Source organism: Aethina tumida, chromosome 3 (genome assembly GCF_024364675.1).
Source record: "Aethina tumida isolate Nest 87 chromosome 3, icAetTumi1.1, whole genome shotgun sequence".
Classification (NCBI taxonomy): Eukaryota; Metazoa; Arthropoda; class Insecta; order Coleoptera; family Nitidulidae; genus Aethina; species Aethina tumida.
In genome coordinates, this window is record NC_065437.1 from 14,783,600 (window position 1) to 14,802,116 (window position 18,517).

The following is an 18,517-nucleotide window of genomic DNA, read 5'->3' on the forward strand; positions in this document are numbered from 1 at the left end:
GCGTGTGAAAGGACCTTAACTAATACAGCGCCGCGTCAACTGTCAAAACGACTAGCAAATGTTTTTTCGAATTCTCATATTTTAGCAAATGTCTACAGCAAACTACAAAGAAATTAACAGTTAAACACAAAATGTACTTTGATTTTAATCTTCGATTGTTAAATGGGTGCGACAACTGTTAAATTGGATTCCTGATTGAAAACAAACTTATTATTGCAGTAGGCTGTGGATGACCTATTTAAACCAATGAATATGGCATTCTCATTTGCAAATTGTAAGTGTTGAGGTAAATATCGTGTCCTGTTTATATTTAATTTGATTATCATTTAATTATACTGCTTGTTATTAATATTTGTATCATTTAGAAACATATTTCAAATAAATCTTATTCTTAATTTTGAATGAAATATTGTGATTTATCAATTTTCATTAGAAGGAAGCCAATTTTAATAATGAAAATGTATGTATGTATTTTAGCTAAATATTTTTTAAAAGTGTGCGTCTCAAATTGAGTTATTTTGATTGTTTTAGGTATTTTTAGAAGGAAAGGAACTGGTTAGTTAAAATAAGTACTAGGTGTTCTAATTATTTTTTAGAATGTGGGAGAAAATTTAATCAAATTTTAAAAAATATATATTTTTAAGATAGTTTTCTACAAAATTTAGCGCTTACAATATTGTCAAACCCATAATATAGAGGACGCAATGATTTATTTGATCAAGTATCACAAAACAGACAATGAATTGTGAAATAATCTGAACAATTTAATTCGTATGTGTCCATTTTTAATCGAAGCAACTAAATTAAAAGGAACGTTTTATTTTTCAGATTATTAGTTGCGCCCTCTATGGTTCAACGATGACACTACTATGCATGAAAACAGAAATCTACAATATTATATAGGAATAAAACAGTTTGATCCATTTTAATATTAATAATTAGATTGTGCAAATGTTTGTTGGATTATTAGTAAATGTTTAATGAATATTTCTATTAATTAAATATTCTATTTAATAAGAAAAAGTATATTTTACAAGATATAAAAATTATTCATAATTATATATAATATGTAGAAAACAATAAATTTAACAAAAAATCTAATTTGTAACATTTTTAGGTTCGCAATAAAACTGGATGCTGAAACTGAAAGTGTTCTTTAACTGTGGAATGCTGAGGATATATATTTATAGCTGCAAATGGTAGGAATTGTTATTTAAACATTTTTAATATATTTTAAAAAAATTCTTATTTTACTTACAGTTTTTTTAACTTTAAATATGAAATTTTTTATTGAAATGATTTTTTATTGCAGTGTTACATGCTACTGTCAACATGATAGAACAACACATCAAGTAAAACAATATTTAAAACATTTTACTACACATTAAAATAAAAAATACTGCGCACTTGCCTACAGTAGTGATCATTATTATGGTAACTTTTTAAAATTTTAAATATTATGGTCATAATTATTTTATTAAAAATAAACTATTAAAATAATATTGATTTCTACTTTATAAACTAATATTTTTTATTCTCTAAAATTGAGATAGACATAATTTTGAAAGGAATTTTTATTTTATTCAACAGATCTTCTAGAGATAAACATTTTAAAACATATGACATATTGTTCTAATCTTTTTGAATGACTGTGAAGTATTTAAATTTGTATAATTTTTATGTCCAATTTGGTTATCAACTGATGTTTTTATATAAAGATAAAATATCTATACTTTAATATTTTAACCAGTTCCACACAATTTTGGATTTGGAAGCAAATTCTTGTCCTATCTGATGAACAATGCAACAACTGAACCATCACTGTGTTTCATTATGGGTACAAGAAACTTTTTATATGCTATTGCCCCTGAAGGACGTCTAATAAATTAAATTTAGACTCATCCATCACATTAGTAGTTTTGCGAATTCACCATGTATTTTACATAGCTGTCACTCAACTATCTCAAATGAAATATTACAAAGCAAAATGTTGCTTTAATTTTGTGTAACGAATGAAAAACATTCCCATTTTTTTCAAGAATTAAATTAAATTGACCAGTTGCATAGAGGACATAACAATAAATTCAATTCAATTAAAATTAACATATTTTAAGAAGTTGTTATAATTACGTGCTCCTGTAAATATTACTGATTCTTTCGCCAAATTTGAAATATCAAAAAAGGACACAATAATTGTTAACAAAATTATATTTCAATAATTTAAATAAATAAAAAATACATCCATAAAAAACGACCAAATTCTAAAAATATACAACCATGTCTACTTAATAAACGTCAAATAAGGATTTGACACTTTTTCTCGACTTCTTGAAGTCATCATTGATGCCCTCGATTCTGGGATAGGTGGAGCCCCCGTTGATTTCACTTTTGCCGAAGAATTCTGTAAATTTGCTGAGCTGCTGCGACAACTTCAAACTTCCCGTTCGCCTTTTAACTTTCGGAGCCGGATTTGTTTCGTCTTTAGGTTTCGTTTTCGTTATAGATTTTTCTAAATTTTTGAAGTATTGTATCGATTTTTTGAAATGCGTCTTGAGTTTTCCCTCGTGTTCAATTTCCAAGTCGTTTTGAATGAAGTTGTTGTTGCGGATTTGTATCGCCTTATCTTCGTCCTCATGTTTGTGGTTGTAGAGATCTGAAACACAAGAAATAGTATTCTAAAAACTAAAGTTTTTGTGTTCACTTACTTTTTTCGTCCTCTTGAACGCGACTGTTAAGTACGTCCGTGTTATTGTACTTATTGTTGTCTACGTTCAGTTTTTTAAGAGATCTGCTCTTCATTTTCTCCTTTTCGTATTCGTTCTTGAGCAGGAACTGTTTGCGTTCTTCGATCGAAAAAATGGTGCAATAATCCAACGAATTATCAATGGACTTGAATGATTTGATTTCCTGATGCTGCATAATATCTTTCGACAAATCATCCGAGGACTTGCACAAGTTTTCCTTGAATGTAATGCTTTTGGTTGGAGTTCTTGACGTGCACCTCGTTATGTTAACGAAGGAACCAGAACTGGATGTCGAGAGGGTCTCCCAGAACGCTCGATTCTTTGAGAAGTACTGCTTATTCTCTGGACTCGATGACGAGATGTTAGGCAGGCTTCTTGCGGTTGAAATTTCTCTTTTCATGTAACTTTTCTCTTCCTGTATCTCCCATTCGTCCAACGACGATTTGGAGTTGGACTCATTTTCTGGAAATGAAAATGTGGAGTTTAGGTCTTCTACTGAGTCTTGTTTTCTAAACGACTTCCTTTTCTCAGACAAAGTTAACTTTCTTTTTGGTACTTCGGGGACAATATGATCGGGACATATTGGGGAAGTATTTGCTGAGGTTTCAGTTTTTTTTTCTACACTGTCTTCTTGGGATGAATTAATTTTGCTGTTATTACACTCGGGATTATTTATTTTAGGATCCGCATCAGACGCGAGAATTGTTTGTATTTCAGACACGCCCACGAATGATTTAACACACTTGTCTTCGTCAACTGCTGATTTTAGTTTGTTGTTGTTTTCAATTTGGTTTATGAAGTTTTTAGATTTGCCTGAAAATTGCATTACTTTCTCTGGTGTTACGTCCAAAATTTTACCAGTTTCTTGTGGCACATCTATAATTTCCTCTACTGTTAGCGTGGGAATGTCGTAAGAGCTGGAAAAATCGACCGAGGGTTTTTCTTGTACAGGCGTAATTTTCGGCAAACGTTTTACTTTTCTTTCAGGTTTCTGTTTATTGTCTGTTTCTTCGTCAAACGAGTCGCACTTGTCGGTTGTACTATTAACGATGTGAATGTTGTAAGGGGTGCCTGGTATGACTTCGCCGTCGCAAAATATTAAAATTTCGTACATGCCGAAGTTCTTCGGTATGTACGAGACTCTGATTCGATCCTGTTCAAATTCCACGTCTATGGGAATGTCGTTGTTGTTCTCCAGAGCCTCCTTGTTTAAAAACGGACCAATTCCAAGATTAAACGACCTAAATATAGAAGTGTTTCGCGATTCTTTAAGCATTTTTTTGTTTTTCGAATCGTTTATGCTGATGTGTGGTATAATGCATGGATATTTAATCTCAGTTTTGCCGTACGTTGTGTAAGGTCCTCGAATCGAAATGTTGATGTGGTTAATCAACCTCGTTCTTTTGTTGGGGTACAAATAAAACGTGGTCTTTCTGTATCTTTCGCCAGCGTACAGTCCCATTCCTCTGGCTACGTACTCGTGGGAGAATTTTGCATCGCTGAAATCTTTGGCAGATTGCAAGCTGCTCATTGCCATATAAATCTGGTATAGATACTGAATAAATCTTCGCTCCTGTATCATGGTCAACTTCCCAGATAAATCTTTATCGGTGAAATTCTATAAAACAATAATATTTTCAATTACACTTTTCAGTTGGATTAGATTTTTTTACCTGGTCGACTCCAAGATATTTGTGGGCGACGATCTGGGCATGGATGGGTGGCTTCTTCCAGTGTCTGTGGGGGTTGGGGCAGGCACCCGGGACAGCTGTGTTTATCAGGGTGCACAACAGGGAACCGTCGTTCCAAAACTCCCCGATACCACCTGAAAGGGTCCTCAGATGCGAGGACCAATTCTCCGGCAGTCTTCCACTGGCCCATTTCAGGAGCTTCTCTCTTTTGCTCAGTGACGGACAAAACACTAAAAGGAACATTAATTTAATGGTGTTTAAGACACTGTGAAAAATTTTGGAATATGTATGAGGACAGAAAGGTAGGCTGATTTTTGTTATTAATCATTTATGCAATTTAAAAGCACTAAAGATTATAGAGCGTATAAAAAAGTATTTTTGATTTCACTTGTTAAATAATTAAGTTTTATAATAAATGTTGCATAAAGAAAGTGTGAAATTGGTCCATTATTAATTGGTTATGGTAGTGATACTTTCCCGGAAACACAAATAAATTTCGAGTGGTTAATTTTAATTAGATGAGTTTGGATTGCATGAACATTAGAAACCATGATTTTTCTTGCAGGTCTGGGTTCATATGAACTTCCATCCACTAACCATCCTCACACAGTAAATTCACTTGACGATTTTGTTTTATGACATTCGATTTATCCAGTTATTAATTTTTGAACTTCAACAAATTTTTTGCCCAGTTTCTCCAAATTTTTTTAATAATATGGGAAACGATTAACATATTTAGTTCTTCGTTTTGGTAACGCTGAATTATATTTTTTTTCTTCTATCAAATAATAAGCTAAGGACTGCCAGTAAATAATCGAGTTAAATTCACAGAGAGACTTGAGATGTTATTAATTAAAACATTATTATAAATATGGCCACTACTGGATATTAACACAAAAGACAAATCATCAATATTTGCTTAAAATAATTAAATAGTAAAAATATACTTTCATTTTGGCTCTTACATTTTATCTATTGATACGTTATTACGTGGAGAATTTTGCAGTAGTTTAGTTCGTTTGTAGCAAATCCCATAAAACACAAAGGAGTGTATCTGAAATGTTTATAGTTATTTGGCTTGTATGATATCGCATTATTTCGGGTGATCGGGTCGCAACTTCGAATTTTTAATGGTCGGCTTGTTCCGGATATATCTCTTTGATGTGTTTCCGGACATTAGACACTTTCGTCTCAGCCTGCCTGGACACAAAGGATGCGGACAAAGTCCATGCATCCAGAAACAAAATTTCAATAAAAAATAAGGAATTCAAACATATTATTGCCTACCGTGAGTTAATTAAAGAAACAACAGCATTTCGTTCCAATTAACAAGCTGAATAAACCGTCCGAAATGAACGGGCGTGTCGACTTAATAGTAATTTGGCCGGTGATTGCATATTAGACGAGTTGGAAATTGCCGAAACGTTAATATCCTGCTTATAATTTACCTGATATGCAGTTTCGGTCCAGCTGCAGCAGAAGTCGCGATCGGATGTCTTTTCTGCCCCATAAAACTATTAGGGCGACCACGGGGATGAGAAGGTACACGGCTATCGAGAAGGTGCTCCACGGATCCTCTTCATCGTTCAGTACTGCTAATCCTTCTGAAAGGTTTTATTACAATTTCTGGAGAATTCTCGATGGGACAAAACAAAATTAATTTGTTTGTTTGACAAGTGTCACAATTTACACTGAAATGTGTAAAACCCAGAAAAAACACCTGAAAATTATCGCACCTATGCTAATGGACCCTCAAACAACAATTACTTAAACCCAGTATGTGATTCGAGTAAAAAGTATTTGTGTAGTGAACTCTATCAGTTGGTGTTAAATCGTATTAAATTTGAATAGGCAATATTCGTTATTGTGTTAAGTGGGAGAAAGGTCGAATAAATTAAACCGTATCACATAATTATCTCTAACTGTGCGTTAAGTTTATGGACCGATTATTCCGCCATTATTATTATATAATTACTTCTGTTCTAAAAACTAAGATGCACACTTCGTGACATTTTATAATTTAATTGTTGACTTTTGTGTCCTTATCAAAGCGATTTTAAATTGCAAATTAAACGCGACTGCATAATTTCGAAAAGTAGGATAACGATACATGTGCGTCCTTCAAAACATAATTGTCTAAATCTAACCACTCACAATTTATATATAGTTTTTTAAAATTAAATGTAGGAAACACCCGAACACAAATTAAATAATTAATCCACCGTTGTTCGACTTCTTAACAGAGCATAATGCGTACGTATCGTTCCACTAACCAATTTAATCACAGAATCCAGAGGTAATTTTGCAGCCACTCATCTTGTTTTCTGCAACACATGTGTAAGAGGATAATTGTCATAATTACCTTCGTAATTTACCATTATGCATTTAACCGAGTAATTCACCCCTTTGAAAATGGGGAAATGAAACGGGAGAAAATTACTTGTTCACCGATATATGAGAAATTTATATCTAGATTATATTACGGTATAATATAATACCTGCGGAATATTTTGATGGTTTTGTACAAGCCAACTTACGAATAATTAATAGATTCCCATTATAATAGTTACGTTTAAACATTTATAATGTTTAAAGTACGCCGAAAATTACAATTTTCCTATTTCAAGAGAAAAACAATTAAATTTTACCCAAAAACGTTGGATAAAAATCATGCTTTTGTAAATTTTGTTAAATTATCAGTTTTAAAGGTTCAGCTAGTTTTTATCAAATTTGATAATTTTTTAGACATGAAAATTAAGTAAATCATGCAAAATTTTTTACAGAAAATCTAAGGACAGGATTATGTACTCTCTGAAATGGATGTAGCCAAGTTTCATAAAAAAAATTGTGCATATTAACTAACTATTCTTGAAAAATAACACCAATTATCTTATTTTTCAAGAATATTGAATATTATACTAACAATATTATACCTATACTAAGACTGTAAATATCCATATTTTATTTGCATCTACCAATTCACCGTTTAATTCAATGAATCTATTATATATTTTTGTCGTGATTATATTTAACAATTGTTCTGGGTTAATTTCCGAATAGAGTTAATTAGTTTTACAATGAACTTTTAAGTTATGTTTTAAGAGTACTAATTTAAGTATAGTATAATGAGTATGGTATTATTAGTATAATATTCTAATATTCTTATAAAATAATATAATTTGTGTTATTTTTGACAGTTTATTTCATAGACTACTGAACTAAAAGAAAAAAGTATGATTTCATCATTTTTCATGTCTAAAAAATTACCTAATAGGTTTTAAAAAATATTAAAAGAATAAAAAATACAAATTTTATGAGAGTGTCCCACTTTCAAATTGCCCACATAGATGACAGCGATAAATTAATTTATTTGATTTAAATCTTTATCAGTAAAGACTGATAATAAATAAAAATGAAATAAGAAGTATTATTTTTTATCTTATACGTTAATCCAAAGAAACTAAAATTATTAAAAAGTTGTTGTTATTAAAAAGTTGTTGTTGCAAAAAATATATTAATTTTTTAAGTATGTTAATTAATTTTTAGAATGTATTCCATAAATAATTTTAAATTTACTTTAAATATGACAAGTAGTAACATTTTTTTTAAATATTTAAAATATTATAGTTTATGGAATTGTTATTATTACGTAAATTTTATTTTTTTTTTGTTTAGAAACTGGACATTTTGGTATTCAAATTTTCGATTCAAAGGAATCATCATTATTTATGAATCATGAAAACTGTAACAATTTTATTGAATATCCCTGTATTTAAATAAAATTAAATAAATATTTAACATATATAGCTAATAAATAAAAGTAAAATAAGAAGCATTATTTTTTATCTATAATGTTTCTCATTTTAATCCAAAGGAGTTAAAACTGACATAAAAAATTGATTAATTAATAATTTTAAATTTACTTCAAATATGACTGAATTATTCTAATTTTACATTTTATAAACTAATAACAAATTAATTATCGAAATGTACCTGCAGATATTTCTAAAACTGCCAGAGACACCAAAATGCGATAGTTGGAACAAACTTGCGATTAATTAATTATTAGTTTTCGATTAAAGTTAAGTTTCATTAAATTGAATGTCAAGTACCTAAAATGTTTTAATTGCTTTTTGAACATAAAACGTAAATTTTTAATTTACTGAAAAGTTTCTGTCTAATGGTATTTTTTTTTAAGAAAATTGTTATGTTTATTTATAGGAAACTAAACATTTAACATTACTTCATCAACATTCACAGCAGTAACTTAAAAAAATGTATTTTTTACTATTTATTAATTTCACACATGCATAAACATGATACCGCTAAAAGTTCAATCAGCACAATTAAAAAAGTTAAGTATTATTTATTGTGCATTGCATTTAACTGTTGCAAGAATTACAAATTAGTCATACATAACTGAACAACAATTAAAACAAAATGATGAGAAGAAAAAAATGTTATTAACTTGTTATACTTTTTTATTTTTAAACGTCGACAGGTTGAATGACATTAATAAACATCTCCGAGTTCAATGTCAATGTTTATGAATAAACGAGACCAATTAATACCTGCTTCAACAAATATGACAAATATCGCTGTTTTAATTAATTAACTAATATGTTGGGATAAATTTTATTAATTCGATTACAGTAAAACTTTGTAGATCATTGTGTTTCGTGTTAATTAAATTCCTGTTTATCTGCACTATCGATATAAACAAATATTTGTAAATAAATTTCCGCTAAACTAACTAGAACGCGGTCCGAACGTAATTATGTTGTAATGAGAACATGTTCACTATTCGTACAAAAAAATAGCTTGTAATGCATTTCCTGTATTAAAACTAATTACTTGTAATTAGAAAATTGTCATGTTTTATCATTAAGAGCGTTATGAAATCGATATTAAGTTTTTGTTCGATCGGGGACGATTCTTTCAGCGACACACGTACAATTTATATCTGTCGCGTCGTGACATCCCGGTAATTAACCCTCTCTCATCTCCCGGAGCTTGTCCCGTTGATTTAGCGCCGGCCGCTTTTATAATTGGTGGGCGCTGGAAACTGGAATTCCGCATGAATTATGCGCCCCTCTCGGTACTGTGACGGTGCACGTGCGGGGTGAGATTTAAGGGAGGTGCGATGTTCCAAGACAAGATTAATATGATTAGCCCAGATCACAACATGTGATAGCAAACAAAAAGAAATCGTTGGGTATTTTGTGCAGTAAACGATTCAGCACGATTTTTTCGATTTGTGCATGTGTTATCTTGCTGATCGTACTTAACTTATTGTTGTCCTAATTTTAATAATATGATAATTGAACAACAAAATATTATATAAATAAACGACGTTGTTTGTGTCTGTTGTTTCAAAGTTTAAGGTTACCGCATTGTTACAGACACAACAAACTTGACTAGTGACTTTTTTAACAATATATTTTGTATCTTTTTAAATAATTTGAAAAGAGTTTAGTATTTATAAGTCAATAAATTCATATTTTATTAAATTATAATATAGTTTTCAGGGTTTTATTTTTACTACCAGGCAAGGCAGAAAAATATTTATCCAGAACCTTTCTTAAAAATTATTCGATAACTCGAATTTTTGATATCTCGAAGCAAATTGATTCAGTCCAGGGTGAAAAGTATATGTAACAAATTATTTTATTTCAATCGAAAATCTGTAAAATATGTATACAGGGTGTTTCTTAAATGCTGGAAAGCTCTCTGTAGGGATAAAGATAATAATTTGATAAGAAATGTGAAAATGTGAGTCTCAAAAAATGTACTAAAAATAGTAATTTAAAAAAATAAGCTGTCAAGAAACCTTTTAATAACATGATTTGTTAATATTCAATATAAACATTTATCTGAAATTTTATTGCAAATGATTCGAAAATATTTGTGCCAACATCGTTGATATTATTTAGATACGCGATTTTTAGTATTTACATTGACTCATAGGCGTGTTCATAATCAATAATAAATTTTTTATTACTTATTATTAATAAATTTGATAGCCATAGATAGAAGAAACTTAAACAATGTTGAAAAATAAATAAAAAATGCAAATTTTATAAGGGTGTCCAGCTTTCAACTGTTTGTAATATAGATGACAAGATGATAGATTAACTTATTTAAACTGTCTGTAACATCAAAAACTTAGAATAAATGATAATTTATTATTACACTGATGTATTACTATTTATAATAAATAAAAGTAATATAAGAAGCATTATTTTTTACATTACACGTTTCTCACTCTAATTCAAAGAAATTAACATCATTAAAAACAAAAATATTCTTATATTTTTGCTAACAATTAGTAATTTTTTCCATATATTGATATTGAATTTATTTCAAATATTGGTAAAATATTTTTATATTACGTTTTATAAAGTAATAATAAATTAATTGTTCGTTGCTACTTAAAATTAAAATATAAAATATTATAATAATATAATATCTTAAATTTTTTTTAAAATAGATTGAATTGTTATTATAACGTAAATTCGTTTTTTTTTTATTGAAAAGTGTCAAAATCTTTGTATCGAATGTTTCATGAATTGGATTTTAAAAGGCTTATTTTTTATACACTGAACATTTTGGTATTAAGATTTTCGATTCATCATCATTTATGAATCATGAAAATTCATGATTTTATTGGAAATCTCCGTAATTATTATTATTAATATTTTATAAAATTATTGATAAATCTTTTTAAATTATAACTGGTTTAAGTAGTAAAAAAATGAAAAAAAATCTACTCAATTCAGTCAAAATTATAAATTGGGGACGAGACAATATCTTATTGAATGGAAATTTTTATTGCAATTAAATGTTTGTTAAACATTTAATAAATATTTAAGGAACATTGCGTAGCTAAATTACTAATGCTAAAATGGATCAACAAATTAATAACTTTATTAATTTATTTTAATTACTTTATAGTATCTTATATTATCCTTAGCCAGATAAATGATATTTTTGTTTTTGCTGATATTTAATCGCCTTAAATCTAGAAGAATTAAATGGAAAATTTTAAGCAAGAAACCTAATTATTCATTCATGAACAGAAATAGTTTGTTTTATTAATGTATATATTTATTATATTTTTTCAGAGATCTTAAGCACAATTTTTGTTTCAAAAAAAGTTTGCCCGAAATTTAAAGTGCATTAATTTTGGCAAAAAAGTACCTAAATAATCTTTATAGCCTGATAGTATAAATTCAAACAAAAAAGTTTCTAAACTTTTATCAAATGTCAGTCTTTGTTGGTATCGCGGGAACATTCATATATTCAAATGTTGTTTGCCAAAAACGACGACTTATAAAAATTGAACTCCGGACACTTTTCACAGGTCAGTTTTTCATAATATATTTGGAAGATTTTTAAAACTATAAAATTCAGCATTTGTGGCAACTTATAATCTTATCCTTATTATCTACGTAAAAAATAAAAAAATATAGCTAATATTTGCTTGAAAACTTACCAAGCCTATTGAGTATCCCATTCGCCACCGAAACCATAATAACACCACAAGATGAAAAACCGCCTGGCAAAACGCGGAACGTTTACTTACACACCACACTACGTGCCTGAAATTTGTTTGTTTTATCACATGTTAGCGAAATGTGTAACTGCGTCCGTGAACAAACACACTGATACGGTTTGTTGGACGCCGTAGTAAAAATTAACGTGCAATAGTTTACGATGGCGTTCGCAATAATAGAAGACGTAAGCGACGACGATTTGCCATGCGATAGTCGCGAGTTGCAGTGCCGCACGGACAAAGCCCGGTGGGGAAAAAAAGTCGAAAGTTTTCCCGTTTTGAGGGGGGCAGTCGTTCGAAAATTACGTACGGAAACATAAATCTTTCCGGTTTAATTCGTACAAACAGTGGTCCTTGTTTGCGAGATAAAATTCAAAGAATTTTCATTAGCAGGTTTTATTGTGTTCGGGCACAAGAAATCCGGGGTTTAATTTAATTCCGCTACAGTTTAGCCACTTTTTACCTACTAGAGTAAAATTGAACACATTGTTACGTTCTAAAACCGGTACGGCGTCGTCTTTTTTGTAATAAGTAATTTCTTCCCTTCCGGTTCTTATCGCGATTAAAATAATGCAGGAATGGGGCGGGAATAAATATTGACATGTCCGTGAATATCATAAGGATTCCCATTAGATCATTTCTAAGTTAATTTGCTTCGGTAACCAATTAAATAAATATTCCATGCACATAAACTTGACCCAATTCCAATTACAATAATTCCGTAAAAATAATTTGGAGGTACCGATAAAAGTGAGGCAAAGAAAGCGTAACGCAAATATTTTAAAAGTTTTACGCTCAGTTTGATGAGAAAGCAGCCATTAATCCACTAATTAAGAAAGATGATTTTTAATGTAAACAGAGAAATGTTTAATTAGTAAAAATACTTTTTTTTGGGTCGTTAAATTTTATGCGAAACGGGAATCGATACGCATTAATTTTATTTGTATAGCAAATGCACCGGTAAACAAATAATTGACAGTGAACTTTCAAACCTAATTATTTGTTTAACAATAAATGTGTCCTTGCGGGAGGTACAACAAGCGATTACATATAAATGCATTGAATACCATTAATTGACCATCATTTACTACTATTGTAATTGTTTAGTTTGGACGTAATTTCGTTTTTAAATGTATATGTGAAATTACTAATATGATAATAATTCAAATCAAAATGCATCTGCCTACATATTTATTCTTTGTTATGACAACATTTACATTAAAGTTAATGTCAATAATAATTAAATTTAATTAATTTGAATGTAACTACATATTTTCATCATAAATAGCATAAAATAAATGTTGATCATTATTGATTATTATTAATTATATTTCACTGACACATTTATTGTCTTTTTTGTTTCTTTTCATAGACCTTGATCTTCAAATGCCATCAATTATTATTGATGTAGGAAATCCTGTAATTTTCTATATCAATAATAATTTATTTTAAGTATTAATCATTATGATGGACTGGAATTCGATAGTAACTGGAAATTTCTTTATAATTTTTCATTCATTTCATTATTGCTATTTTTATTTTAAATTTTAAAATAATGACAATAAAAGTCTCGACTACTTATAATAATTAATATTTATTTTTTCTTATTGTTATTATATTATTTTATTAAAATTGATATAATTAATAATTAAATTTAATTAATGCAGCTGTTGATAAAATAAAAATCAAATGATCTAATAAATCATAATTCATAATTTTTGTTGGTTTTTATAGCCTCTTTTCCTTATTCCGATTTTTTTGAAAATTAATCAGACCTACTCAAAAATAATTATAAATTTAAATTATTGTCAAGAAATATCAAAATAACATAAAAATATATTAATTTTTTCTCAATGTATGTAACCTTAGTTGCATAAGGATGATATTTTAAAAACAATTTCAGTTTCCCAATATTCATTTTTCATATTTTTCGTCGAATTAGTTATAACTTAACTGTTATATCTAGTTCGACGATACTTACATACAGTGATGGTAAAAAGTATGGAATAATTTTTAATTTATTTTTCATTTTATTAGATTTATTTGAATAGAATTTAGAATATATTTATATGTATGTATGTAGTTATGAATGATAATTTGTAAAAAAGACTATTAAAATACATTTAAATAAAAAATGGTCATGGACATAAGTATGGAATAATTATCATATACATCAAATAAATTTGAAAGTAGTTTATTTATTTAATATTTGGTAGCATAACCAATTTATTTAATAATTGTTCGAAACGACAAGATTGCGACACACTTCTACATGAATGTTTGCCTATTCTTCTTGTATGACTTGCCACAAATCCTCTATGCTGATGGTGTTTTTTATCGGATTTTTAATTCCAAAATGTCGTGGTGAACATCCACCATTTGATCCAAAAACCAAAAGCAATCTATGATTTTCGAAGATATCTTTATAGACAAAATGATTCATTTTGTCTTCAATTCGTACTATGGGAGTAGTACCAGATGCTGAGATGTGGTATAACCATCTCCGTACTGTGATAGTTCCATCACCGTGTTTAACTGTTGGTTTTTGATGTTTAAAATCTTGTCTCGTTCCAATTGGCTTCCTTCCATATTGTCTATTATCTGATCTAGACAACTTAAACTTGGTTTCATCACTCCATTGTACTAAATTCCACATGTTTGGGGTTTATACCACATGATTTCTGGCGGTTACGTTTATTTATATAAGGTTATTTCACAGCTATGCACCCAAATAGCTTCGTTTCACATAACATCACAAAGTTCAATTAGAACCATCTACACTGAAAACCTTTTTCCAGGTTAATTTGTGTTGATTCAAGTCTTCTGATATACACTATTGCTCATAAGTAGAGCAATTTTAGAAACTTTTATTTTTCTCGATAAAAGTGTCCGTTTAAATATCCACATTATTGTCGGTTATGCAGTATGTTTGATAAAAACAATACATCAATATAATTGTTTATTAGTGGGTTTAGTTAGGTATTTATTAATATTTGACAAATAGTTCATTCACTCTTTTCAAAAGTTATCCTTTGGATTGAGGTCTGGGTTTTGTGCTGGTCAAGGCATGACACGTACTCTTTGAGAAGCGAACCATTCTTTAACTAACTTAGACGTATGTTTCGGATCGTTGTCATGCTGGAAGGTTCACCTTAAATTAATGTTACCTTCGTCAAATGAAAGTATATGATTCTAGAGAATGTCAGTGTGGGTTTAGTGTACCTGGGATTATATTTTTCATTAATGGGTCCCCTCACCTATGAATAATTGGAGCCAACTTTCATCCGAAAAAAAATTGTTTTCCATTACCCATCTGTCCAGTTCACATGTTCTCTTGCAAATAGTAGTTTGCAGAAATGAAGAGCTTCTTTGTTGGTTTTGTACCCCAGAGACCAGCTTTTTTTAGTCTTCGTTTTATGGTACTTACCAATATACTGAGTTCGTTTATTTTTTGATTTATGCGGGATGTGCTGATAAAAGTGTTGCGAGAAACAAGCGTTTTTGTTTTCCTGTCCACAGCTCTGTTAATCTTGCATTTTCTACTTCTTTTGGGAACTTCTTCCAGAGTATTCTTTCTGTTAAAATTGGAAATCGTCCTTGAAATGATCGATTTGTTTAAATTTAAATCTACTGCAATTTGGAACTTTTGTACAATTTGTTATTTACTTTATATCGTTAAATGGACACTTCTAGGCATTTTTAGCTTTAAGGAACGATGTTGGGCACAGAAATTAATTATAAAATCAATTGTATTGAATATAGGGTTTGGTTGCTTTACTTATCAACCCTGCCCGAAATAAAATGTTGTATGAAAACTACGTAAATAAAGATATCCGTATATAAATTGAGGTTCGAAATGATTAGACGCTTATTAATTATAAAATTAATTTAAATTAAAAAGAATTGTTCTTTTAGTAAAATGATTATGTTTTTTAATTTGTTGCTCTACATATGAGCGATAGTGTATATATTATTATCCATCTTTAGACACTGAAAGTTTTCATGTTTAACGAAAACTGAATTCGTTTAGGTTTCTTGTAAACAAAGAATTTCATTTTTTTGTCCAACGTCAAGAATGTAAACGCAAATAATTGGAAATGCACTACTAGAAAAAATATTGACCATCTTCTAAACATCAGTCCTATACGATATCTTAAAGCGAATTTTCAATAAATCGAGATTATCAAAAATAATAATTTTCTTAAAATTGTTCCATACTTTTGCCCACCACTATTATTTTAACAGTTTTAACCGGGAATCGATTTCAAAATCGCCCGGGACATTCTAATTCCAACAGGATCCATAAAAGATGCATTATGACACTAATTCAAAGTAAGTAGGCCAACCGAATAGACCGTTAATAAATCGCGAACCGACCGGGGGACTAATTAATCCCAAAAAGTTATGATCGAAGTTCGCGAACTCGGGATACCAATCGGGCCGTTTCCGGGTTCACGGTCCGCCCGCAAATTGCAATTGCATCGTGAAATCCGACGGATTTAGCACGTGCGGTTAAAACATCTTCGGCGTTCCATCAATCACCGCCGTAACAACCGATATAAGGTACGGCCGTTACCCTTATCGGCGTCCGCCGACCCCCCTCGGTACAATAAATTATATCCACTCCGAATTAACCCCGCTATTAACAACGCTGGACGTTTCGTTTATTTATCCCGCGTTATGAATTTAAATTGAGTAATAAAATGTGCGCTGTTTAATTAGCATTGCTGCCATTCCTGTTGATTCCACCGTTAACGTTTGTCCCACTGCAGGAAATTTAGCGGCCGTATTTGTTTTGCCTTTATTAGGTTTACGGTGAATTGTGATTATTCTAACCAATTTCCTGTCTTGCTCGAAAATTATGCTGTATTTTGTTTTAGTAATTTGAAAACGTTTCGTGTCGGATATGTGCTAAATATTAGGCAACCCACAATACAAACATCTTTACGATTTGATTTTAGTTGCCTAAATAAAGCAAATTTAATATATTTTATTCTTTGAAAACATATATTTAATGATCGCTCCTGAAAAAAATTTTTTGACAAATACTTGTTCTTATTAGTTATTTTTTATTAGATTTTAGTAATAGTAAGAAAAAAATGATATTTTGATAATTAATTAAGAATTGCATGGTTTAATTATCGCTTATAATTTTGAATGTGTTTTGTTATTTTTAGTTATTAAAAATTTTTAAAAAATGGATTTTTATAATTAATAAAAAAGTAAAAAACAACAGTTTTTTCTTCTTAGTTATTTTCTATTAATTTTAATAATTAAATAATAGCTTTTAATTTTGAGTGTCGGTCCTTACTATATTATTATTATTTATAATTAATTCTTACAATACTTTAATATTTAAAATGATATTTTATTTTAATACAATTTTTTCTGTTTGGTAATTTTTATGGTAAAGTTTCAATGATAAATTCGATTTCTATGTATAATTTTATATATTAATTAATTCATATTATTCATATTAATTTTTTCTGGTTAGTTTCGTGGATAAATATTTCAAATATTATTTTGAAAATTCTTTCTTAGTCTCTATTAACTATTTATATTTTAATTATAATAAATAATCAATTGATATTACTGAAGTACACATTATATTTAAACAAATATTAATAATTATTATAATAGAGAAATATTTCTTATCTATGCCGTTTATGAAAGAATCAATTAATTTTAATGATTATTTTATTCCATTTGAATTAAGTTGAAATTATATTAAGTTTTGTGGAAAAATAATTAAAAAGTTATAAAAATGTTTGTCAAAATATAAAAAACTGTTTAGACAACAATTTTTTTCATTAGTAATTTTTATTAGATTTCTGTAACTAAAATACTCATATATTTTAGTTTAGTTAATTAGTTTATATGTGTATGTGTAAAATAAATTATTTTATTTTTTGATAATTTATGGTTTAATCGTAGCTTATAATTTTGAATACGGTGTTAGTTTTTAATTTTTTTTTGTTCCTACAAAAATATTAACAAAAATAAGAAAACTTTTTTTACAACTGATTTAATTTGTTTTCTATGTATAATTTTATAATTTTAATACACATTTGTGAAAAGAATTAATTTAACAAAAAATTCATTTAATTCAATTTTTTCTATATAGTTCCGTGGTTCCGGTTACAAACACAAATTTGAAAATTCTTTCTTAGTTTAGCCGTGCTTCCATTAAATATTTACATTTTAAATAGTAATAAATATTCAACTAAAATAATATATGTACATATTAGATTTACATAAATATTAATACTTATTATAATTACTAAATATTTATTATTTATGCCTTATATGTGTAGTTTCTAATGAAAGAATCGATTAATTTTAATGTTTATTTTTTCACGTTTGAATTAAATTAAAATTATATTAAGTGTTGTTGAAAAATATTGAAGATTATTTCGTAGCTTATTTATATTTTTAATTTAACTGAAATTATATATACCGTATCAAAAATGATGAGCGTGTCTACTCGCATATTGAGACGGAACATCAATACCCCTTTGTAAACAAAA

The 18,517-nt window shown here is 28.8% G+C and overlaps 1 protein-coding gene and 1 long non-coding RNA gene across 3 annotated transcripts; one reads left to right on the top strand and one right to left on the bottom strand.

Moving 5' to 3' along the window:
* The first annotated feature begins 60 nt into the window (after positions 1 to 60).
* Positions 61 to 1,541, top strand: LOC109599704 (uncharacterized). Of its 2 annotated transcripts, none has more exons than XR_007547511.1 (3): positions 61 to 286; positions 1,118 to 1,199; positions 1,313 to 1,541. It is a non-coding gene; the product is annotated as an uncharacterized LOC109599704 (long non-coding RNA). The 2 variants fall into 2 exon arrangements; XR_002191571.2 differs by having other exon boundaries at positions 61 to 274.
* A 649-nt stretch (positions 1,542 to 2,190) lies between these two features.
* On the bottom strand, positions 2,191 to 12,159 carry LOC109607862 (uncharacterized). The gene is made up of 5 exons (XM_049964686.1): positions 11,931 to 12,159; positions 5,884 to 6,039; positions 4,418 to 4,665; positions 2,706 to 4,362; positions 2,191 to 2,653 (listed from the first exon to the last, which is right to left on the bottom strand). Exons 1-5 carry the CDS (start codon positions 11,965 to 11,967, stop codon positions 2,286 to 2,288), a joined length of 2,466 nt encoding a protein of 821 aa, XP_049820643.1. The 5' UTR covers positions 11,968 to 12,159; the 3' UTR covers positions 2,191 to 2,285.
* Positions 12,160 to 18,517: the final 6,358 nt, after the last annotated feature.